General features: G+C 42.4%; 1 protein-coding gene across 3 annotated transcripts in view; it reads left to right on the top strand.

The window, feature by feature from the left end:
- SH3RF1 (SH3 domain containing ring finger 1) overlaps positions 1-26,336 on the top strand; it is a 159,577-nt gene that overhangs the window by 71,998 nt on the left and 61,243 nt on the right. For all 3 annotated transcript variants that reach the window (XM_034770971.1, XM_034770972.1, XM_034770970.1), the window contains exons 3-6: positions 6,896-7,171; positions 8,647-8,742; positions 21,440-21,742; positions 23,472-23,582. In XM_034770971.1, coding sequence (XP_034626862.1) covers positions 6,896-7,171; positions 8,647-8,742; positions 21,440-21,742; positions 23,472-23,582 — 786 coding nt within the window. The remainder of the gene's footprint in view (positions 1-6,895; positions 7,172-8,646; positions 8,743-21,439; positions 21,743-23,471; positions 23,583-26,336) is intronic.

The following is a 26,336-nucleotide window of genomic DNA, read 5'->3' as shown; positions in this document are numbered from 1 at the left end:
GGACCAGCCCCAACTAAATCATCCCAGCCAGGGCTTTGTCAAGCTGGGCCTTAAAAACCTCTATGGATGGAGATTCCACCACCTCCTTAGGTAACCCATTCCAGTGCTTCACCATCCTCCTAGTGAAATAGGAGGTTTGATTCTTAAGCCTTCATGTAGCAAATTCTGAAGTGCTTTCAGATGCCTTCATATCTTTAATGGCTAACTTTTACTTCCAAAACACCTTTGAGCCACAGGTTTTTTCATAATTGTTTTTGGCAAACTTTGGCTATGTCTACACTAGGCACACTTTACCAGTGTGCTATATCAGCAAAGCATTCCTAGTGTGGCACAGTTATTCTGGCAGAGCTATGCTTTGTACCAGTATATTAAACCTCCTCCAATGAGCAAAACAGTAAAAACTCAGTAATGTTGGTATAACTGCATTTATGTTAGGGGCTTCTGCCAACACAGCTATGTTGGCATGGGATCATACCTCTTCACCCCCCTAACTGATGTGGCTACACCAGTCGAAGTCTGTAGTGTAGACTGACATTCCCTTTCTGAGTCCAGCCAAGGAGAAATGGTAGCAAGACTTTTCCATGCATATCAGATGCAGCAGAGGCAAACAAAACAACACAGGGCTTTGGCAAACTGATATCCTAGCTACACTGCAGATATCACATCTGTAAGTCAGGACAGGGAGAATTGACCTCACAACTTCAGACCATGATTCCCCCCCATTAAAGTGCATCCCTGACTCAGTGAAATCAGTTCCTTTTATCTGCAGGGAGAGTGTCTATCCTTGTGTTATGCACAGGGAACCCCTAGATATCCTATGTCATGGAGTTCCTCTGATGCTATCAAGAGCCAAGTTAACTGATAATAGTGTGTGTGGTAATCAGACCTGTAATGTCATCTAGCCACAGGAATCCATGGATGCTGACTCCTGTCATGTGATGAGAGAATTTAACGTTTGTAACCCTGTGCCATGTCAGGTGATGGCGGCCAAGAAATAGCATTTCTGTGTGTCACATCCACATTACATTTAAAGTTAGTGGTATAAGTTGTCAAATGCAGTGGTATACTGGAACACAAACATAGAGAAATTGTATTATTTACTTTGAAGAATCAGGTTAGGTGGAACTAAGAATCCCATCAGCCCTACACAGAAATTTTAACCAGCAATCATTGAGACTTTTCTTTATCTGAACTGAGTAATAATAAACAATGCCTGATTTTCAAAGATAGCAGTCAGCTACAGTTTTCATTGATTGGAGCTGCAGGAGCTCAGCTCCTTTAGAAAACTGGCCAATGGGGTTGGTTTTTATTTGTTTATTTCTTATGCTGCCTCCTACTTTTTTCTAAACTAGGCTTTCCACAAATGACTGACTGCTGTGCACTATTTGAGAATTTAAATAGCCATACAGATACGAATTTTGATTAAATTAACCTAGAGCTTCAAACCAGGTCTCACCTGATTTACAATTATTTTTTCATTTAGACAAGTAATCTTCATTTTCTAGTCATTTTTTTCCTGTACTTCTACTAACAATTACTTCTGTTAACCACAGTAACGGTAATCAAAGTAGTGTCCAAAGAAATTTGCACTCCTTAAGACTCCTACACATTTCTGTAGAACTGGTTAAAAACATGGGGAAAATATTCACAAACCTTTCGTGACTTTTCCCCACTCTTTGCCAATTTTTTGTTTGGTGATCATAGAGAAACGATGTACAATATTCACAGAGAAGGGTACCTTACGTTGGTCAGTTATCAGAGGTGTTGATTGATTAATAGTGTATTAAGTTGCTGAGATGGTGATAGGCACACTTGCACATATAGGAAATGGGGAAGGAAAAAGTTTAAAGTCAATGATCAGTCCAAGGTTATGGAAAGAGGAGGCAAGTGGAAGATCTGAGTCAAGAACAGAGTAGATTAAAAAAGACTGGTGTGGTAAGAATGCTCAAGAAAAGCACTACTGTTTGTCAGGCATTTTGTTGAAGGAGCTGGAGCAGGGGATCCAGGCTTTGGATAAGGCTTTGGATACGGCGTGCGGAATTGCCACCCCCGTGACACCGCGGGCCCTATGGCACTGCGGGCCCCGCGCCACTCCTGGAAGCGGCCATGTACCTGTGGCCCCGGGGGATGGGTGGGGAAGAGGCCTCCAAGTGCTGCCCTTGCCTGCAGGCACCACCCCCCCACAGCCAGGAACGGGGAACTGCGGCCAATGGGAGCTTCGGGGGAGGTACCTGCAGGCAAGGGCAGCACACAGAACCCTTTGCCCATGCCTCTCCCCACCCCCAGGCGCCGCAAGGACGTGGTGCTGGCCACTTCTGGGAGCAGTGTCGGGCCAGGGGAGGCAAGAAGCCAGCCTTAGCCCCGCTGCACGCTGCTGCCACCCTGGAGCCACTCCAGATAAGCGGCGCCGGGCTGGAGCCCACACCCCGAACCCCTCCTGCACCTCAACCTCCTGCCCTGAGCCCCCACCGCACCCTGCACCCTCTTGCACCCCAACCCTCTGCCCTGAGCCCCCTCTTACACCCAGCACCCCTCCTGCACCTGAACCCCTTGCCCTGAGCCCCTTCCTGCACACCGCACTCCGTCCCACATCCCATCCCACACCCCTCACTCCCTCCTGCACCCCAACCCCCTGCCCCAGCCCTATATTCATGGCTTTGCATGCAATTTCCCCACCCAGATGTGGCCCTCGGGTCAAAAAGTTTGCCCACCCCTGAGCTAGAGACAAAGTTTCAGGTTTACCTGAGCAAGATAGTGTGGATAGAAAGGAGCCACTAAGGCCGGGTCTATGCTAGAAAAGGTTTGCTGGCATAGCTCTACTGGAATAGCAATACTGGTAAAACCTCCTACTGTAGACACAGCTTATACCAGTAAAATGATGCTTTTGCCAGTATAGCTTATTCTGCTTCCTCAAGTGAAACAATCTATACTGGCAAAACCAGTTTTATCTTGTTATAACTGCACCTACACTGGGGATTTTGCCCATATAGAAATGCCATAAAAATCACACCTCTAATTATTTTACTGACAAAGTTTTGAGTATAGCTTGCTTTAAGGTTATGAAAGGAACATACAATTGCCAATTATCAATTTAAAAATGGTAGCTAAGAGTAAAGGTAAAGATAAGATGACTTAAGAAAGATGGGGTAAATATAAAAGTGGAAAATCTGTGAACCTGTAGGTTCTATAGACAAAATATATGAGGTTGGAGAGGGAGCCTCTGCCAGAGAGGTTTTACTATTCAAGATTTTATACGCTCGCTCTCTCTCTCTCTCTCTGACAATACATAACAAATGCAAATAGCATATGATAGGAGACTTTTTATGATGTCGTAAAGTTTCTGTTTGTATTTGTTATGTATTGCCTTGGATTACTTCTTTTTCCCTTTGCTTTAAAGGCTTGGGTACATGTAATGTCCATTTTACTATCCTGGTTAAAAATAATTAAAATAGTTTGTATAATATAAACTATAGTGTAGAAATTCAGATATTGTTATTTTAAAAAAAACCTGAGGCAATAACACTAAGAAACCTGTATTAGGTACAGTATCTTAAAAAAAAAATTAAAATGCATTTAAGACTATTTTCTTTTTTGCTGGTAGGGGTAAATGGCAGCTGCAAACGTATGGGAAGACTGCAGAGATTTTTTTTCTTAAGCCCTCCTTTCATGTTTAGCCATGTGAAAGACTCAGTGAAATGCAAACTGTGGCTTAGCAGATCTTCAGAGCTCTGTAGCTTGATGAACAACCTCTGAGAGTTTAGAGAGAAGGCAGCAGTTGGTAAAAGTTGTTAAAGGCAAAGGCCAAAAAGGCCTCAGCCGTGACTTGGATCTCAGATCATCCATATGAGAGGAATCTGGTTATAGTGCCCTGGTGGGCCGTTGATATATTACACTCAAAGGAATAGTGCTGTGCAATCAAAACCAATTGTTCTGACTTTATCCTTCAGATGTTACAGAAGGAAAAGGCATTTGCTTTATTACTCTTCCGAGTCGTTTAACCATTTATCCTTAATCACTGGCTGTCTGAGTGAGAACAAGAACTTAGTTCATTGAACTTTGTTCTTTTTTAAATTATAGAGTAGAATCCATTTTATCCAATGTGGGAAACCTCCTTTTGAGAAACTTGACGTACAAACTGGCCCACTAAGTCTTTGAGTTTCATTGAAAAGGAACATCATACAAAAAACATAGTCAGATGTTTGATTGCAGATTAATTTGCATTAGTCTTTGATACACTCTGTAGTATATGATTCATAGTTCCAATATCCTGAGCAATCCAATTAAATAATGTTAAATTAATGAGTCAGTTGCAATTACCAAGACATGATTTCAGCACAACCACTGTTGAGTGGGAGGGCAGAGGCAGGCGAGATAGGGGAGGAGAGGAATATTTGCCACTTGAATTTTAGAAACACTCTTCAGTGATTAGTAGTAGTGAGAAAACTAATACTTGGATCAAACTACCTGAGTACAAAGAATATGCATTAACCTTAATATTGTAAATTAATTTATCATAAATTAACTTTTTTTTGCAGTTTAGGTGTGTTCAGATTTCTTGAAAGATCTATTCAAGAATGCTTTCTTCTGAGTTTCTAAATATTGCTTCTCAGTGTATTTTGGACCTGGTGGGGGTGGTTTTGGTTTTGTTTCTGTTTAATTGTAATATGGTTGTTGTGATGATGTGGGGAAGCTGTCCATGTTCAACTTATGAATTCTGATTGATATTATGAAGTTGTTTGTTATATCAGGGAATGCCTCTGTTAAGTGACAATATTCCTTCTCTGCACAGTGTATCAAGGGATGGCTCTCCAGGTGAGGTAATTTTACATAAATCATCCAACGAATAGTGACAGAATGGTCACCTGTCGTTTCTCAGTAAGAGAGGGAAAACTGATGTAAAAAAATGTGAGGGAGCTGAAAACAAAAGCTAAAGGTGTAATTTCACCCTCCAAGTTCACATACATACAGTGAGAACAGGTCCAAAGCTCTAAAAAAGGATTTGGGGATTATACTGAATCGCAAGTTGAGTATGAGTCAACAATGTGAAAAAGGCTAATATAATTCTGGAGTGTATTACCATGATTGCCATATCTAAGACATGGGGAGGTCATTCTTGTGTTTACTCAGCATTGATGAGGCCTTGGCTGGAGTACTGTGTTCAGTTTTGGGCTCCACACTTTAAGAAGGATATGGACAGGTTGGGTCCAGAGGAGAGCGACAACAATGGAAAAATTGGAAAAAACTTGACCTATAAGGAAAAGTAAAAAAAAAAAACTGGGCATGTTTAGTCTTGAGAAAAAAAGACTGAGGGGGAACTTGATCAGTCTTCAGGTATGTTAAGGGCTGTTATAAAGAGGATGGTGATTAATTATTATCAGGCCCACTGAAGGTAGGAGGAGAAGTAACGGGCTTAGCCTACAGCAAGGGAGATATAGGTTAGATATTAGAAAAAGCTTTCTAACTATAAGAGTAGTTAAGCTCTGGAATGGGTTATCAAGGGAGGTTGTGTATCCCCGTCATTGGAGGTTTTTAAGAACAGGTTAACAAACACCTGTCAGGTCTAGGTCTGCAGGGTCCTCCCTCAGCACAGTGGAAAGGATTAGATGACCTCTCAAGTTCTATAAGTCTATGAAATTCAAAAAGATTTTGGAGTGGCTCGAGTGGGGAAGCCAGGTTAGTGACAGTTTAGTGACAGTTTTTTTCAGATAAGTTCATGCAGGCTTTCCACGTTTTTTGCATTAATCCAATAATGCTGAAATACAACTAAGTCTGAAATAACATCCTTCATTATACTATGCATGCCAGTGAATTTGTGATTTTGTCTGTTCAAATGGATTTTGCCCTGAAAAAAGTCTCCTGTTACAAAATCGTGCTTTTAAAAACTTTTAATGTATAGAATGAATACATATCAAATTTGCAAAAAGAGCAGGAGTACTTGTGGCACCTTAGAGACTAACAAATTTATTTGAGCATAAGCTTTCGTGGGCTACAACCCACTTCCGATGAGCATCTGATGAAGTGGGTTGTAGCCCACGAAAGCTTATGCTCAAATAAATTTGTTAGTCTCTAAGGTGCCACAAGTACTCCTGTTCTTTTTTGCGGATACAGACTATCACGGCTGCTACTCTGAAACATATCAAATTCGTAATTACTGTGTGAATTTAACCAAGAGAAGAAGAAGAAAATCCAGCTGTAGGGTAACAAATCTAATGTTAAATGTTCTGCTTTAGTGCTGGACAGATTCACATTAGTTGCCTGCAAACAAAAATACTTGCTTTATTTATTTTGTAAAATTCTGGCCAAATTATGTTTCTTTGAGTCTTTGAAAACTCATTATTATTTCTAATCTTCAGAGTACTGGCTGTTAATGACTCTGATTCACTGCAAGCTGTTTTAGTGCGGAATTCTTGCAAAAAAAAAAAAAAAAAGATTTTTATATTCACCACACTTTTTGATGAGGGATAAGTTATATTTTTTCCCTCAAACTCATTATGCTAGAACATTTAATTCTTTAACTTAGCATACTGAAATTCTGTTTGAATCAGTAGTGTGAAAATTGACCATGGTTTTATTGTAGATAATAAATTGTGCTTTATTATATACACCTCTACCTCGATAGAACCCTGTCCTCGGGAGCCAAAAAATCTTACCGTGTTATAGGTGAAACCACGTTATATTGAACTTGCTTTGATCCACCAGAGTGTGCAGCCCCGCTCCCCCGGAGTACTGCTTTACTGCGTTATATCTGAATTCGTGTTATATCGGGTCGCGTTATATCGAGGTAGAGGTGTAATTCTTTTAATCTATCAACCTCAAAGCACTTTTCAAATGTTTGGACAGCATTATCATACCCATTTACAGATAAAATACTAATTTTAGTATTTTTCTTCTTTAGGGTATACCTCAGTTACCGTGTGCCAAAGCATTGTATACCTATGAGGGAAAAGAACCTGGAGATCTTAAATTCAATAAGGGTGACATCATCATTTTACGTCGGCAAGTGGATGAAAATTGGTACCACGGAGAAGTCAATGGCATCCATGGCTTTTTTCCTACCAACTTCGTTCAGATTATTAAACCTTTACCTCAACCTCCGCCTCAGTGCAAAGCACTTTATGACTTTGAAGTGAAAGACAAGGAAGCAGACAAAGACTGTTTGCCATTTTCAAAGGTAAAAACATGTAGAACTGACTTCTAAAAAAGAAAGGGTTTTCTTTGAATAATTATTCGTTGACTTAGAATATCTTATATTGTTTCTGTTCTAAAAGTCTTGCCTATACATTCTTCTATAGCTCTGATATATTAAGAAGCCAAGGATATGTAAGTTGACAGGACATTTCTTCAATATCTACCACTTCTTTTCCTCGCTTAAACCACAGACACTGTTTCCCCTCTCAGGATTTCACCGTCGAAATTGAGAGCGCAGTTTTTTTAACTGCTTTAATATACATTCTGAATTTGAGAGAGAGTCTGAATTGTGAATTTTAAGCATTCCCAGTCCAGAGGAAACTTTCACTTATTTTTAGTTGTCAGAGTTAATACTAATTGTCAAGTTTTCATTTAATCCAGGACATTTTTAATACTAACCACGAGCTTTGTGTCACTACATAAGAATAAAAATTGCATTTTGGAAAAGAGTCAATTCCTTTTGTTCCTATTTGAGTTATTTTTCTGTCTTAAAAGGTATGAAATGATGTGAAGTTTTAATAGGAATACTAGGATTATGAAGAGTACTCTTAAAAGACACTCAACCATAGCTTGGGGCTGGTTTTTTCAGTTGCCTACAAATTTATAGTACATTAATTTTGCCTGACAGCACAAAAAATGTTACAAGATCAGACATGAGAACTAGTTAGATGTCTTTACAGCCCTCAACTATTAAAAATGCAAAGGGCACCTGAAACTATAGAAGTAGGAGGCCTTAAATATTGAGCTCTCCTTCTTACGAGACCTGTGCAACTACATATGAACAGAAAATAACTTTTACTGAACAAAATGTTAGTGCTCCTAAGGATAATTAGCCTTATATTATTATTGCATTGCAGCTTTGATTTTTAAGTAGTGTGCATTGTTTGTAATCTTCAATTGTATATCAGTGCAAGTGTTTCCTAGCACTTCTGAGTCTTTCAATGAAATGTAAGTTAATCATGTTTCTAGGGCAAAATAAGTTTACTGAGCAAATAACACCTTCTTTGCAACCATGCTTAAAACTAAAACTCTGTATTTCAATGGAGATGTCAGTTATGCTTTCTAAGTTTGCTAATGTTTTTACATGAATAGAAAAGCAACAGCTGGGAACAAAGGGCAACAAGCTAGCTTATAAGTAAGAAGAGTTTGAGACTCAATTCAGGGATTGATGGAATACACTAGAGTTGGCACAGCAGGCAGTTTGTTGCTCAGGAGAAGCCAAAATAACTGACTGAGATTAGTTCTTGGGCTGCTGTGTAGGACTTAACCAAGATGAGGAAACTCTACTGGAAATTGTTTTAATTCCAGAAACTGCAGGTTCACATTGTGAAAATGAAACTCCTTCTATAGAATTCTTCTTCATGTACCCCTTCATCTGACGATGCTTGTGTTGTGGAGAGAAATTAAATGAATAGCTTAATTTGAGCTGGGAGTTATAATTACTTCATGTGTGTACAGGACGATGTGCTGACCGTGATTCGCCGAGTAGATGAAAATTGGGCTGAAGGAATGCTGGCTGACAAGATAGGGATATTTCCCATTTCGTATGTTGAGGTGAGTAAAGTTGTGCCATCCTATAATAAGCCTCATAAGAAAAGTACTTTAAATAAATGTCTTTCTAAAACTGTAAATGCTGACGATAATTCTAAAACATATAATATTAATCCAATATATGTACATGAGTAAACTGAGTAACCTCCTAAACTTGCTGATGCAATGAATGCGCATCCTGACCATTTTCTCTCCCTACTGTTTGTTGCCTTTGTTAGATCACATTTAATATTACGTTGTAAACCCTTTGAGGCAGGAACTTTGCCTTCTTGTGTGTCCTGCGAAGCGCCTGGTCCTTCCCAACCAACACTTGCTCACAAAATAGAAAAAATGAATGAATCAGGTATAAAATAAGCTTCCCTTTCTCCCTAATGCCCCACCACACCTAAGTAAATGAGCATCATTGAAGGTCAGCAAATTTAGGCTATTGTGGACCAAACAAGGGAGTGAATTTCAAAGTTGAGAACCCTTTATGTAAAACAGCCTGAAATCTCTCTTTCAAACCTTGGAGCTGAGAGTGTCGCTGGTTGCAAATGTGGTAAGTTTGAACAGGGAGAGAGGTGGTTTCTTGGGTATATAGGCCCAAACCAGTTAAGACTTCATAGGACAAAGCCAACACTTGACATTCCAGCCAAAAATCATAATGCAACCAGTACAGGCTATGGAGCACTGGTGTAATAATCATTGTTTGTATTGCAGAAGTGCCTGGAGATCTCAACTGACATTAAGGCCTCATTGTGCTAAGCTGGTATATACACATGGTAAAACATACTCCTTGCTGTGAAGACCTTACAGTCTACATAGACCAGACAGAGAGTGGGGGAAAAGAAACGTTATTCCCATATTACAGATGCGGAAATGAGAGAGGTTAAGTGATGTGCCCAAGTACACAGAGGAAGTCTGTGACTCAGCTGGGAATTGGGCCCACATCACTGCTTAATTTCATTTATTTATACATTAGCTTTTCTATGGTACTCACCACTGTAGTATCTGAACAGTTCACATTCATTCAAGAACTTAGCTTCTCAATACCCCTGTGAGTATTATCTCCATTTTACAGACAAGGAAACTGAGGCATGGGTTAAGTAATTCACATAAAGTTACACAGAATATGGCAGCACCATGTAACTCCTAGTTCTTGTTCGAGTGCTTGTTCATGTCAATTCCAATCAGGTGTGTGCGTGCATGGTAGCCGGAAGATTTTTCCCCTAGCAACATCTGTCAGGTTAGCCTGGGCGCTCCCTGGAGTCGTACCTTCATGGCATTCATTATAGAGCCCTGTCGACCCGCCACCCCATCAGTTCCTTCTTACCGCCAATGACAGTTAGCTGGAACTTTCCTGTACTCTTGTCTCGACAGGTGCATTTAGCAGTTTCTTACATTGTTCTCCATTAGTTTTCCATTGTTCATTAATAGTTAGTAGTTCGTTAGTGTTAGATAAGTTTCCTTTGGGGGGGGGGAATCCCCTCCTACGCTCTCCCGACACCGGGGCATGCTGGGGTCTCCAGGCTTCAAAGCCTGCAGCAAGTATGCCCAGAAGCAATCGTCATCTAGTGTCTAAAGTGTTTAGGAGAGGGCCATCAGAAGGATCATTGTGCCATTTGTAAGACCTTTCGGCCCAGGACCATAAAAGATAGAGAGCAGCACCTGAAGGTCCTGTTGATGGAGGCAGCACTCCTCCCCCAGTCCGACCCTGGGTTGACAAACCCTGCACCGAGTACCTCCTCCTCAGTGTGGAGCTCTCCGGCACCGTCAGCATGAGCACTGGTGCTGGGTAAGGATAAGGACTCACGGCACTGTCCTGGCTCCACTCACAGCTCACATGCCACACGCAGGCACTGTTCGCAATCACCGGTGCCACAAAAGAAGAAGAGGCCGGAGAGGGGTCACGCTCCCCATGCTAGGCCTAAGGAGTCTGCTGCTGTGAGAACCATGTCAGGCCACACTAGTGCTGCTCCACTGGTGACGGTTGCGCTGACTCCTGCCCTCGTGGAAGGGCGGTTGAGTCTGGACCCTCCTCGCTCGCCAAGCCCAAGCCATGAGCTACACCTCCCTTGGACACCTGAGGCATTTGCGGCGGCCCAAGAACTGCTTCACCTCTCAGCACCTTTCTCTCCTTCCAGATGGGACAGGTTGTTGGCACCGGTCGTTCCCCAGGCTCCTTCAAGGGGAAAGCCTGCTATAATGGCCCGCCGATCTCCGACCCCAGCACGCCACTTCCTGGCACTGGAGCACATTCAGTAGCCACGCCAATCCCCGAGCCCTTGGCGCGAAAGCTCAGTGCCTAGAAGTGCCGCTCTCCCGAAGTCATTGTTTTCAGACACTTCGGAGTTGGGCTCCTATCGGTCCCAGAGGAATAGGAGCAGATGGTCCACCTCCCAGCACCATGACCCAGTGGTAGCCCCCATCACAATAGCCCTTTTGGACTTCCTGGGCTTTTCATCAAAGTAAAGGTCTGAGCCAAGGGTCTCGTTCCAGGGCAACGTCAGAGGCCCCGGCCTTGTTTGTACCCCAGCCAGTATCATGGGGGTAGACCCATTACCACCCTGCGCTATCATCTCGATGCCTCTGGCGCAACCGAGCTCAGGGATCCTGGCAGCCCTGGCATTGGCGACAGCGTCGACTCCAGCACTGGCGTAGACTCTGGCACTAACGGCCATTCTGGCGTTGAGGATGACATCAGCGCCGATGACACGGCGACAGCCCCGGCCCAGGAGGACAACAGGGTTCTGCAGCAATTGTTTCGAATGGTTGCCCAGGGCCTGGGCATTCAGGTGGAGGATGCAAATCCAATGGTGGACATCCTCACCCCCTCCAGACTTGCTCGTATTGCCCTGCCCCTCATGGTTATAAAGATCATCTCTGACACCATGAAAACTCTGTGGCAGACCCCAGCCTTGTTGCCCCCTATGGCTAAGAGCAATGAAAGACGCTACTTTGTGCCGTCCAACGGTTATGAGCATTTATACGCGCATTCCAAACCTGACTCTCTTGTGGTCAATGCTCCAACCAACGTGAGCGTCAGGGCTTCCATCGACCCTCCCTGATGAATCAGGAGGTGAAAAGGCTTGACCTTTATGGGAGAAAGGTCTACTCCGCTGGAGGTTTACAACTGCGCATTTCAAGTCAGCAGGCCATTGTCAGTAGGTACTGCTTCAACACATGCAGGGCAATGGCTAATTTTGCGGCGCTGTTGCCGCAGGACTCCTGCGCCAAGTTTTCAGCTCTCGTGGAGGAAGGGAAGCTCATTTCCAGGGCTTCGCTAAAAGCCACACCAGATGCAGCTACTCGTGTGATGACCACAGGCATAGCTATGAGGTGGGGCTCCTGGCTCCAAATCTCAGGCTTGCCATGGGAGCTCCAACAAGTGATTCAGAACCTCACCTTCAGGTCTATTTTCCGAAAAGACAGATAAAAGGCTGCAGAGCCTGAAGGATTCCAGAGCCATTCTCAAATCGCTGGGCCTCCATACTCTAGCTATACAGCATAAACATTTTAGGCCATAACCTTCTCCACGGTTCTACCAGCTGCAGAACCATCAGGACTGCTCATGGAGGAGGAACAGGAATGGCAGAAGGCAACTTCACCTGTCCTCAGGCCAGGGCTCTGACCAATCTAAACCAACCTCTGGGCTGAAACAAGCCTTTTGAAGGTGCTGTCAAGGATGGTGTACCAGATCCCCAACTGGATCCACCCCACCTTACATTCTCATCCTGACTATCTCCTTTCTACTATGCATGGTCCCATATCACCTCGGACCGTTGGGTGCTTTGCATGGTAGAGAGGGGATACTCCATCTAATTCCGTGCCCTCCCACCCTTCCATGTCCCTCTTCAGGGACCCTTCTCATGAGCAGCTCTGTATCCAGGGGGTGCAGTCGCTCCTATCTCTAAGGGCAGTAGAGGAGATTCCTCAGGAGCACAGGGGCGAGGGTTTTTATTTCTGGTATTTCCTTATACCGAAAGCCAAAGATGGCCTCAGACCCATCTTGGATGTGCGAGAACTCAACAAGTTCGTGAAGAAACTCAAGTTCTGCATGGTTTCTTTGGCCTTAATCATCCCATCACTGGATCCAGCAGACTGGTATGCCGCCCTCAACTTGAAGGATGTGTATTTCCGTATTGCAATCACTCAGCCCCACAGGAAGTGCCTAAGGTTTGTGGTGAATGGTACCCACTACCAGTTTATAGTCCTTCTGTTTGGCCTGTCAGCAGCACCTTGAGTCTTCACCAAGTGCATGGCACTCATCGCCGTGTTCTTGCGCATGCACCAGTTACAGTTGTTTCCGTCCCTCAGCGACTGGCTGATCAAGGGCCTCTCCAAGACCCAAGTGGAGGCTCAGGTCAGATTCATCAGAGCCACCTTCGACAACCTGGGTCACCTTCTGAACGAAGCAAAATCGACTCTGTCCCCCGTCCAGAGGATAGAGTTTATAGGGGCAGTACTGGATTTGATCCGATCCAAGGTATACCTGCCGCAAGTGAGGTTTCAGGACCTGACGGATATCATTCAGGGCACCAGACAGTTTCCCACCACCACAGCAAGAAACTACCTGAAGCTTCTCGGACGCGTGGCTGTCTGTACCTATGTGTTGCAGCATGCCAGATTCAGGCTTCGACCTCTTCAGTCGTGGTTCGCGTCAGTATATCGCCCAGGCCGGGACAGGTTGGACAGGATCATGACCCTGCCTCGCCCAGTCATCGACTCCCTCCTGTGGTGGCTCAACCCTCAGGAGGTGTGCTCAGAGGTTCCCTTCACCACTCCGCAGCCGTCTCAGTCGCTAGTGACGGATGCATCAGACTTGGCTCGGGGAGCTCATCTGGGAGACCGCAGGACCCAGGGTCTCTGGTCTCAGGCAGACCTGGCCTTCCACATCAACGTCAGAGAGCTGAGAGCGATATGCCTGGCATGCCAGACCTTCTGTGAACACTTAATGGGACATTGTGTATCAGTTATGATGGACAATACAACAGCAATGTGCTATATCAACAAAGTGGGGGGTGCACGCTCCTCTCCCCTGTGCCAGGAAGCCCTCATGCTGTGGGACTTCTGTGTGAAACATTCAATACACCTGGAAGCGTCATACCTCCCTGGGGTACAGAAAGAGCTGGTGGATCACCTCAGCAGGTTGTTTCACGCCTACGAGTGGTCCCTTCGCCCGGACATCATGGTCTCAATCTTCCAGAGGTGGGGCTTTCCCCAGATAGACCTATTTGCCATGCAACACAACAGGAAGTGCCAGCAGTTCTGCTCTTTCCAGAATCACAGTCTGGGCTCCCGAGTGGACACATTCTTCCTTTCATGAGGAGGCCATCTCTTTTATACCTTTCCATCCATGCCACTTGTTCACAAGGTACTCCTCAAGATCTGGAGGGAAGGAGCTCAGGTCATATTGATAGCACCAGATTGGCCCTGACAGCACTGGTACACATCTCTCCTAGACATGTCCGTGGAAGCCCTGGTCACCCTTCCACTCTTCCCAGACCTTCTGATGCAAGATCACAGTTGTCTTGAACATCTGAACCTTGACTTGCTTCACCTCATGACGTGGAAGCTCCATGGTTGAACCTGATGGAGCTTTCCTCTTCAGACCAGGTCGACCCATCACCCCCTCAGTTCCTTCTTGCCGGCTACTCTGACAGAGGGGTAGGAGAGTGGGTATTGGAATGGACATGAACAACATATCTCAAAGAACAAGAGTTATGAGAAGTTGAGAAACTTTTTTTTTTTTTCGAATGCTTGTTCATGTCGATTCCAATTAGGTGACTCACAAGCCCAAATTTAGGTGGTGGGGTCGGAGTCGTCCACTGAGTGGAGTACTGTTCGTTCGAAGGCCTCATCGTCTCTGACCTGCTGGATAATCGCATAGTGCATGGCGAAAGTATGGACGGAAGACCATGTCACTGTTCTGCAGATTTCCTAAATGGGAACCTGCGCATGGAACACTTTTGATGAAGCCTGAGCCCTGGTGGAGTGCACAGTGATTGGAGGTCCAGGAACCCCTGCCAGGTTGTAGCACTCATGAATACAGGATGCTGTCCATGACGAGATGCGTTGTGACGATACCAGCAGACCTTTCATTCTGTCCACCACTGCCACGAATAAATGGACAGATTTTCTGAATGGTTTTATTCCCTCGATATAAAAGGCTCTATATTGAGCGCCAGGAAGACGCGACTCTAGGGGACGCCCAGGCCGACGGATGCTGCTAGGGGAAAAAAATCTTCCAACTACCATGCACGTGAGCGCGCACACACCTGATTGGAATGGACATGAACAACACATCTCGAAGAACAAGATTAGTAATCGTTTTTTCCCAGTCCAGTGCCTTAACCCCAAGAAACTAAGATTATCCTTCTGTAACAAGTAGGTTCCTACATTCTACACTAGTTTAAGTTCTGGATAGTTCTAATGTGTCACTCCGTACAGAGTATGTTATTGTAGTCTGATCTTGAGGGGAGAAAAACAACGATAATTGTAGTGAAGAGACCATCCAAAAGAAAAGATATCACCTTCCTGCCTATGAAAGATAGAAAATCTTGGCCACAGCTACTAACTGTATATCCAGGAGCATCTTAGATATAACTACATACTTGTACACTTCAAACTTAGCACATTTGAGTACTTGTATTTTCCCTAACATTTGCTTTTGAGGTGTTCTCAGCCTTTCTGTCAAATAAATAATGAACTATTATTTTAACCTTCATTATTTGTGAAGTCTCTCTGTCTGTATTCAAGAGTTATCCACGAGCTTTGGCCAGGTGAGTGTGTCTTCTCTAACACCAGTCAATTTCTACCATCACACTCAGATCAGCTTATGATAAAGTCTTTCTGATGGCCTTTAGCATGTGGTATTTGCTGTCCCTGGATATCTACTTCCACCCATCCCTTATCTAACTTACATAAATAATTGAAAACTTTTCTTTCCCAGTGGGTTTTTCTATGTTGATCACATTTTTTGTCCCTTGTATTAGCCATTCCCTTGCCCTGCCCTCTTTTTTAAAAAAGTTGTCTCTTGTGTTTTCATAGTGTTTGTTTTATGATGTTTTAATTGTTTCTTTTATTTTAACTCTTGCACAGTTCTTATATATATATATATATATATATACACACACACACATATATACACACACATATTTTTGGACATTTGCTTTTGTGCTTAAAATGTCAAAACCTCCAGATCATAGACATCTTTCACAACAAAGGCTGTTCGCTCAGTCAACGTCCTTTTTGGAGAAATAGGAATGGTTTTATTTGCACCCAGTTTTACAAACAAGTGTCTGAAACCAATAACTGAGGTATAATTAGTGCTATAATGGGATTTCTATTGTTTTTATTTATATAAATACCATTGGTTTGTTCGTATTGTGCAGACATAGGGTGAAATCCTGTCTCCACTGAAGTCAATGGAAAAACTCCTATTGACTATAATGGGACCAGGTTTTCACCAGTAAATGTATTAGAAGATATTGTTGTTACATGGTTAAATTTGGGGCACTCTATTCCACTCTTTTGGATCATTTATATCTGAATAATTTTGCAAAATTAAACGTATGATATAAAAGCAAAGAGTAAATCAATTCTGAGAAGTGTTTTAATGGCAAGGGTGTCCAGTCATGTTGTAATTGGGTCTAACCCAAGCTGTTACATTTTTTAACTGTAGATAAATTGCACTGAAATTCTTTCTTGCCTCTGAAAACATCAAAGAAAACAAAACAAAAAAAAATTCAATTTGAACCTTGCACCAAATTTTTCTTTTTTTAAATCATTGTTTGCTACAGAGGTAAATGTAAGCGCTGGCTTTTGAAAAGTAAGATTTGTTCATTGTAGCTTAATAATTGCTACATGTGGTGACCACTAATATCAGATTCCTCTTTACTGCACATTAAAAACAACTAAACTACTTTCTTGCACATTGAAGGGGAAAAGTTATTTTTGAGCCTAGAACTGTGTGTTTAGTTGCATAACTTTTTTGATTTTATGTCTTCTTTTAAAAAAGCTTTCAATTCAGAAGAGTAATCAGAACACCAAAGTTATCCAGTCAAGACCAATCAGTATGCATAGACTATAGTGCTGAGTACAATGTACATTCCTAAATAAACTCCAAATTTGATCCTTCTTTCTTTCTTCAACAATTAATGAAATCCACATACGTTTTCCTCCAAATCTAAAGATTTTTTAAGTCTCCAGGAGCAGCTAGAAAGTAAAGTGGGCATATGGAGTGTAGAGTTTTTTGGGAAACACTTTTCAGTTATAGGGCATATAGAGAGGAAAATATTATTTTCAAATTTCTGTAATGTGCAGTACCCTGTTGAAACTGCAGTGGAATGAATGGCAAGCATTCTTACAATAATCCACCAGTAGTCTTTTAAAAAGGGAATCTATACCAAATGCACAAAACATACTAGTATTAACAATACAAGTGAAATGTTCATTTTGGTAGAATTTTAAGAAGATAGTATAATTTCGTAGCATTGCATCCATCCTTCAGTTTGCGAATTTAGTCAGTGAGAACTCAAGATTTACCTACCAAATCAGTCATGTTCCTTACTAACCCTCTTCTTCCCGCCCTAGCCCCAAACCATCAAAAAAGTAGTTCAAAACATGTTTCATTTTTTAATTATCTCCATTCCTTTAGGGAGCTTGAATTCCTGACTCAGTACTTTTTAAAATCTTGCATTTATTAGGCTAGACTTGCTGTCAATCACCATTAGACAAAGTAGTCTTAATTATAGTGTTGGGGAGAAAATTAGAGTCTCTTCTAGTAATGTTAAATCAAGAACAGTTGAATGAAACGTTTTATATAAACTTGCCTTCACTTGTCTTGTCAGCCTGGAATGTACAATGGAAAAATTATGCAAAAGTCAATGTTTTTCATTGCTTTCAAAAAGAGCACTTCATGTTCTTAATGGAAAAATCATACTCTGGTACATGTCAAATTTATTTAAAGAGAAGTATTCATTTTAAATAACCTTCTTTACATTCACATTGAAAAAAGAGTCCTCCAAATAGATAAGCCAAGTGAAATAAATGGGTCTTGAAGGGTGCCCTAAAAGTAGCCTGTATGGGAATTTCACAATCAAGGATCCTTGACCAAGAGAGACTTAGCCCCAGCCTAATGTTGAGTCAGAGTTGAAGTGTGCCGTTAGTATTCAGGTTGAAAGTGGGCTGTGGGTGGTAGATGACAGGTAGTTGAGGTTGAGAAGAGGGAACTAATAAATGGAACATAAATGTGGTACAGCTTATTTCCTTGTGCTTTGTAGTTAGGGGTGGGGATGTGTGCTTCACTGATCCTCGGATGTGTCTGAAGCTCATGCACACAAGAGAGCTCTCCCTTTCCTATCCCAAGGAAGAAGTGAGTAGCTATACTCTGCAACTGTTACTGTCTCCAGATCCTTTTTAAGGAAAGGCCAATAAGCAGTGCATTGCACTATTTAGCCTATATGCCACTCTTTCGTGCGGAGAACCTGTAGGAGAACACTTCAACCTCCCTGGCCACACAATAGCAGATGTAAAGGTAGCCATCTTACAGCAAAAAAACTTCAGGACCAGACTCCAAAGAGAAACTGCTGAGCTTCAGTTCATTTGCAAATTTGACACCATCAGATCAGGATTAAACAAAGACTGTGAATGGCTAGCCAGCTAAAAGNCAATAGCAGATGTAAAGGTAGCCATCTTACAGCAAAAAAACTTCAGGACCAGACTCCAAAGAGAAACTGCTGAGCTTCAGTTCATTTGCAAATTTGACACCATCAGATCAGGATTAAACAAAGACTGTGAATGGCTAGCCAGCTAAAAGCTGTTTCTCCTCCCTTGGTGTTCACACCTCAACTGCTAGCAGAGGACCTCACACTTCCTGATTGAACTAACCTCGTTATCTCCAGACTGATTCTTGCCTGCATATTTATATCTGCCTCTGGAAATGTCCATTACATGCGTCTGACAAAGTGGGTATTCACCCATGAAAGCTTATGCTCCAATACATCTGTTAGTCTTAAAGGTACCACAGGAGACTCTGTTGCTTTTTACAGATCCAGAGTAACATGGCTACCCCTCTGATACTCTTTCGTGTTTGTTTCCCTGCCTAAGAGAGTTCAGCAGATTCCTTATGCTTGACTAAACTTGGATTAATCACATAAACATGCCAAAATCTTTCTCTAATTTGGGGTTCCCTCTGTATAGAGGAAGCAGATCCTGCAGGCATTATTAGTTTCAGAAAGTCAACAAACATAATTAAGTGGAACAGTTACCTGAGGGAGCTTTTCGCAGTGGATTTTGAGACCCTTGGGTAAGCCTTTCACTCATTTAATTGCTCTTCCCCAATAGGTGATTCTTGCTTTGTAAATGAAGTATTGGTTTTCTTTCTGTAATTCTGGGTCATCTGGGAACAAAATCTTTATTACATACATTGCAAACAGGGAATAGAAATGGATGGGAACTTAAACTGTCGTTGCCATTATGTAAAACATGTTTTGCTAGGAGCTAGGATGTGCACATTCTTGTGAATGATAGGAAGAATTTTAATCTGAGATGGAAGAATAAAATGGATAGGAGTACCAAATCTGCAGTATGTCTAATCCTCACAGTGCCTAGCTACTTACCCAGTCTGCAGGATAGAACCATGAGAATTCAAATGGCAGAGCAATTTTCTTCAGCTTCTTGTTAACATTTTTTTCTTGCTTTGTGTTCTCCAGCCCACATATCTGGAATTTAATCAATTTAAAGCGCTATAATAAATTAGCATAAAATGTTTCCCTTAGCTTCTTAAAAACATGGTTTTAGTCTTTTTATAAAATGTTGAATCTCAATACTAAATAAGGAGCACGGTTTTGCAAATTCATTGGCAGAGCTGTGTGTATAACCATTATGGTTAGTCTCTTTCTACAATGGAACAGGAACTGCACTAGGTTATTTTTGGCCTTGCCTGCACTAACAGGCTTCGAAAGATATAATTCACCACCAGTGGTAGCAACAGGGGAAGTTGTAGTATACACAGGTCTTGGAAATGTTTGCCACCATGTTGTTTAATCCTGTGCCTTCTGTGAAATTCATATTGCTCTTCTCTACTCCATTCCAAATACTAAAATCATCTTCAGGATTATTGCACTGGCCATGTCATCCCGCTCTTTTTGAATGCCTCCTCTGCCTTCCCCTTTCCATGGCACTAAGTTCAAATCTTTTGTCCTTGCCTTCCAGGCATTGCACAACTCTGCCCTTTCCTGCTTATCTGCTTTTGTCTGTTTTTATGTCAATCCTCCACTACTCTGGTAATTCCAGCCTTTACCCCCATTTGTCTGTTTCTCCCACACTTGTGGGGCTTTTTTCTACACACTCCCGCTGGCATTGAGTTTCCTCCCTGAACAGATCCTTCAAATCCCAGTTGAAGACCTATTTGTATTATGAAGTTTACATGAAATTTGCCAACTAATATTGGCTAAAGTAGAAGGCAGTTGGGGATAGCTAATTTTTGTTAATGAAGTCTGTATATGTATACAAATACAGGCATATTTGTACACATGTACACGCGCACACTATTTTAACTGTATGTTTTATCCCTGTCTCCCACCTTTTGTATAGTACTTATCTTCTTAGATTGTAAACTGTTCAGGGCATGGGCTGGCTTCCTTTGTGTGGACAGCACCTAACTCAGTGTGGGGGCTGCCAGAATACAAATAATACAATAATTATATAGTGAGGTTTTGGTGAAATAAAGCATTTTTTAAACTTCCCCTAAACATAGCAGGAGTCTTATAACTCCCAGGAAAATGGCTAAGGTAAATAAAGAAAAGACTATGCTGAGGTTAAAAAAACAGTGACTCCTTAGTAAGCAATCCTATATTTTCCTCTTGATTGTTCTTAATTGGTTCTTCATGAAAAAAATCCCTCCTCCCCCGCAAAATACAAACAGATTTTCCAAATAGAGGTTATTCACATTAAAATGGGCATTATTTTTAATGTGGGTTAATATGTTTAAAGAAGCGCTTGCCGTCTACTTGTATTGATGTACTTTAGTTCATGAATGAATATGTCTCCCTACACTGTTTCTTACAACAGTTTAAAGCTATAAATAGAATTTCCTGGCAGTTGTTAACGTGCTTTTATGAAGAATAAACTCTTACCCTTCTAAATTTTATTTTATTTTATTTTATCTAGTGTTAATCTGCTGACTGTCAGAAGATTAAAATGCCTAAGATTTTTTACTTCTTTATTGCAGAGACAGGATTTAGTTGCCTATATAATATAATGTAATTTATCATAATGGACAAGATATTAATGGATAAATTATGGATAAATTAAAACAAAAAGTCTGTTGCTTTTATTACTGCTGATGCTAATCAAACATGCAAGAGTTGTGAAATCCATTAGCAGAAGTGACCACAAAAGCATTAGGTCTTCAGGCTTGTGTCACATCTCTTTGGAAAAATCTCAAAAGTCTTACTGTGGAATGGACATTCATCGGGACCATATCAAACTTCACTTAAGTAGGATATAGTGAAAGACTTGTACCTGTAGGACATCTAGTTATAGAGTGAGTTAGTACATCATAAAGAGTTCTGAATTCCATAGTTTTCAGTTTGATTCTTATTTATGAATAAAAGTAAAGTCTAGAAGTGTTTCCTCTGTCCAGTCAACTACTTAATTATTTTTCTTAAATTAAAGATTTCTAAAATAATTTCTTAATGTGTTGGTTGTTTTGCAGTTTAATACAGCAGCCAAGCAGCTTATAGAGTTGGATAAGGCCTCAGGTTCTGCTGTTGACTCTGGAGAAGGTACCTCTGGGGCATCCCACAACAATTCAGTCCAAAAGCACACTGATACAAAGAAGAACACCAAAAAACGGCACTCCTTTACCTCCCTTACCATGTCCAACAAGTCCTCGCAGTCTTCTCAAAACCGTCACTCAATGGAAATTAGTCCTCCTGTCCTCATCAGCTCCAGTAACCCCACAGCGGCTGCCCGTATAAGTGAACTGACAGGCCTCTCCTGCAGTGCTCCTTCTCAGGTAAGCTACCTGAAATTAAATACAAAACATTTCATACATTTTAATGAATATTCTAAAGCATTTTTTTCATAATAAAGGCTTCTGATCCTTTCAGACTAAACATATGTAATACATTATATGTAAAGGGATGTTTTCAACTAGGTTAGGCTCCAAATTTAGGGGTTTGGGGAGATTTTTGTTTTTGTTTGCAAAGCCTACTGTGTTGTGAATAGAAAGGTTTTTCAGTTTGAGCATTCTGTTGAAGTTCTGTAAATAAAAGAAAACCATCAGCAGATTTATTATAATATATGGAAACCAGAAACTAGACTAGTCAGTTTAATTTTTGTTCTCCAAATTGAATAAAATACTGAAAATTAACAAAGAGCATTCATGGTAAAAGATAAATTTGACTACAGAAACTCTTGGACTTTGAACAATCTCTGATGTCATTTCTGATATTGATAAGGGAGAGTTTTAGATTATATCTGATTCTATTTTTTAAAAACCTCGAATGTTCCTCTAAAGCAGGGGTGGGCAAACCGGATGTGGCCCACAGGACTGTCCTGCCCGGCCCCCGAGCTGGCCCGGGAGGCTCACCCACAGCCCCTCCCCTGCTGTCCTTCCTCCTGCGCAGCCTCAGCTTGCTCGCTCTGCCGCTGGCGCAATGCTCTGGGTCGTGGGGCTGTGAGCTCCTGGGACAGTGCAGCTGCAAAGCCCGGCCTGACCCGCTGCTCTGTGTTGCGTGGTGGCAGCGGCAGGGTGGCCTGGCTCTAGCCGGGCGGCACGATTGTAGTGCCGCCAGCCGCCGGTGCTCCAGGCAGCGTGGTAAGGGGGCAGAGAGCAGGGGGGAATTGGATAGAGGACAGGGGAGTTTGCGGTGGTGGTCAGAGGGTGGGGGTGTGGATGGTGGTTGGGGGGGGAGACAGGGTTGAATGGGGGCAGGGGTCCTGGGAGGGACGGCAGTCAGGAAGGAGGGGGGTTGGATGGGGCGTCGGGGCAGTCAGAGGCAGGTGTTCCGAGGGCAGTCAGGGGACAGGGAGAAGGGGTGGTTGGATGGGGCACCATCAGGAATGAAAGGAGGGGTTGGATGAGGTGGCGGGGGCCAGGGGCAGTCAGGGGACAGGGAACAGGGAGGGTTGGATGGGGCAGGAGTCCCGGGGGGGGGGCAGATAGGAGGTCGGGAGCCGGGCCACAACCCCCTCTCCTAACCGGCCCTCCATACAATTTACAAAACCCGATGCGGCCCTCAGGCCAAAATGTTTGCCCGCCCCTGCTCCAAAGTCTTGATTACACACTACTGTGTTTGATGAACAGTCTTCTATATTACAGTACTTGTAAAGTTGACAGTTGTGGGGAGAATATATTAATGAAAGCTATAAAATGCTGAGAGGATTTCACATGAAGTTTACAAACTAATTAAATATTTTATATTTAAACTCATTTGTTCTCTGCTATTTAGAGAAAAATAAATATATAGTGTTTTTCACCCAGATAGTTGCATGTATAGCTCCCAATTTTTCTGAAAAATTATTTCTGGCTTATATAGAGCCTGAAAAATGAGCAGTGTCATGTAATACAAATATTCTATGTAAATTACTATCAGAAAGTCAAAGTAACACGCTAAAGTTGCTGATGATGGTATTCACAGAAGAGTGCTGGTAGTACATTAATCAAAAGGTGCGCCAATCTACCTTGACAATCTATTGTTTTAGGAACTACCTAAAACTGACATCAATCTTTTTTTTTACAGGTTCATATCAGTACCACAGGGCTTATTGTGACCCCGCCCCCTAGCAGCCCGGTTACAACTGGGCCTTCATTTACCTTCCCATCTGAGGTTACCTACCAAGCTGCTCTTGGCGTAAGTAGCATTTGACAAAACTGAGGCTCCTTGTGCATCTTTTGTCTCCATCGTTGTTCTCCTTTCTGCAATTCTGGTAAACTAGTTAGAAACTTCTGGGTTGTTTGATGTGATTAAATCTGTGATAGGCAGTAGCATAGATCGAACTATGGCAAAAGTTTGGCACTAAAGATCCTGAACAGCATCCTATGCCTTTCATTCCCCAGTCTTGCTCTGCCTTGCTAAGGAGTAAGTATGAGAAGCATACTCCTGCCCCTTCCCAAGAGAACAAAATTTTTACTCAACATGAGTCAGAAAGCAGATAAACTAAGAAAAAGGGACAAGAAATGTCTCGTGAAGAGCAACTTGCTTGAATCCTCAACTTCTCGATCTTTGTCCCTCCTGAATTCAGTACCCAGAACTATAATGGAAGAATCCGTGAACTATCTGTTGTACCTGGGTCTTCCATTTCTAAATCAAATGAGTCTATTTTGATTATCTTGTCTGCCCTCTCTGAATATCAAATACTATAGTCGCATTTGCAGCAAAGTCTGTTAGCTCTCCTGTTTTCAGAGATTCTGTTTTTAAGGCCAAAAGGGACCATTCTTATAATTTAGTCTGACCACTGCATAAAACAGGCTGGAGACCTTTCCTGACTTAATTCCTTTTGCAAATCCAATAGCTGTGGTTGAACTAGAGCATATCTGTTAGAAAAACATCTAATTTTGATTTTAAAATTGCCAGTGATGGAGAATCCATAATAGCCCCTGTCAAGAATTTGCACATTATTTCTAGTCTCAGTTTGTATAACTTCCAACCATTGAATCTTTTTATACCTTTGTCTGACAGATTGAAGAGGTCTCTATTTTAAATTTTCTGTTCCCTATATAGGCACTTGTAGACTGTGATTAAGTTATCTCTTAACCTTCTCTTTGACAAGTTGTGACATACCAGGGTACAATCCAGACTAATGAGTAGCTGAATCATCCCTACCTTGTAACCTACAGTGCCCTTTATAATGTCTTGCTGCTGTGGCCCCCAACCTAGACTGTTCACAAACCGCCTCCAGCATGTATGTCACTCCCAGCTATGTCTGTGAGTGTTCTGCAGCCAGCCATCCACACCTTGGCTCTTACCAGCCTTAAAAATTATCACAGGGTGACCCCAACACACTCCCAGTCCCATATTTTTCCCCAAAAAATGTAAGGCCTTATGAGGCAGGGTCAGTGCAACAGTGTCCCCTTGAACAAACGGGGGCATGGCTCTGGATCACTCAGCTCAGCAGGGCTGTCTGTCCATTCTTGGTGTCCAGGAATCTGGAAACTCCATCTGTTCTCAGATCTATCATGGGGGTTGGTAATGGAACTTAGGCCCACCCACTCCTCTGGGTTCCAGTTCAGGGCCTTCAAGCTAGACAAGGAGAGTCAGCATTCACCAACTCTGACAGTGCCCTGAGCTCCTTTCTACCTTCCCTCAGGCCTCTGTAGGCTCTTCAATCTGTTGGTCGCTTTTCAGGGTTGTTGTCCCTGGGCATGTCTCTAGCATAGACATTCCTTTTTCCAGTCTGCTCACTCCTCCTCTGTTAGCCTTCCCGCTCTTCTGCTTCCCAGCCCTTTTATTCTCCCAGCAGCTGTCAGACTGCCGATCAGCAGTGGCCAGCAGTGCCTATATTAACTCTTTGGTTGCTGGACTAGCATGTGGTACATACACCCCATGATAGTCCTATACTGCCCAGCCCACTCCTGGACAGTACAAATATATTAAGTCCATTCTTCCTTTAAGGGAATAATATGCCCACAATTTGTTACTCCAAATGACATCACCCAGCACCTCAGTTTGAGCACACTGGATTAGATAAAACAATAAAACTACAAAGAGAGAGATTTTAAGTAAAAGTAATGAGGCATAAAAGTGAGAAATAGTTAAAAGAAAAATAAAGATAAAACACTTACTGGTGCCTAGCTTAAGAAACTATATAGATTCAAAGCAAAGTTTTCTCATGACATGCTTTCAGCAGTCTTACTGACCAAAGTCTCCCACAGAGTCCAGTGGCTGCTTTCTTTGTCTCTTCAGGTGCAGTGAATGCGATGGGCAGGGAAAGAAAAAGAGGTGCCATGGGATGTTTGTCCCTCCTTTTTATAGTTTCAGTCCCCCTCTTGAAAAAAATTTCCAGCTGAGATCCAGGAGTCTCATTCCCTGCTGTTTTTTTCACCTGTTTGAACTTCCTTTGTCTTCATAGATTCATAGATTATAGGACTGGAAGGGACCTCGAGAGGTCATCGAGTCCAGTCCCCTGCCCGCATGGCAGGACCAAATACTGCCTAGACCATCCCTAATAGACATTTATCTAACCTACTCTTAAATATCTCCAGAGACGGAGATTCCACAACCTCCCTAGGCAATTTGTTCCAGTGTTTAACCACCCTGACAGTTAGGAACTTTTTCCTAATGTCCAACCTAGACCTCCCTTGCTGCAGTTTAAACCCATTGTTTCTGGTTCTATCCTTAGAGGCTAAGGTGAACAAGTTCTCTCCCTCCTCCTTATGACACCCTTTTAGATACCTGAAAACTGCTATCATGTCCCCTCTCAGTCTTCTCTTTTCCAAACTAAACAAACCCAGTTCTTTCAGCCTTCCTTCATAGGTCATGTTCTCAAGACCTTTAATCATTCTTGTTGCTCTTCTTTGGACCCTTTCCAATTTCTCCACATCTTTCTTGAAATGAGGCGCCCAGAACTGGACACAATACTCCAGCTGAGGCCTAACCAGAGCAGAG

The sequence above is a fragment of the Trachemys scripta genome, chromosome 5 (genome assembly GCF_013100865.1).
Source record: "Trachemys scripta elegans isolate TJP31775 chromosome 5, CAS_Tse_1.0, whole genome shotgun sequence".
NCBI classification, from domain to species: Eukaryota; Metazoa; Chordata; order Testudines; family Emydidae; genus Trachemys; species Trachemys scripta.
The sequence above is the reverse complement of the archived record's forward strand: the minus strand, read 5'-3'. Positions and strand labels throughout refer to the sequence as shown.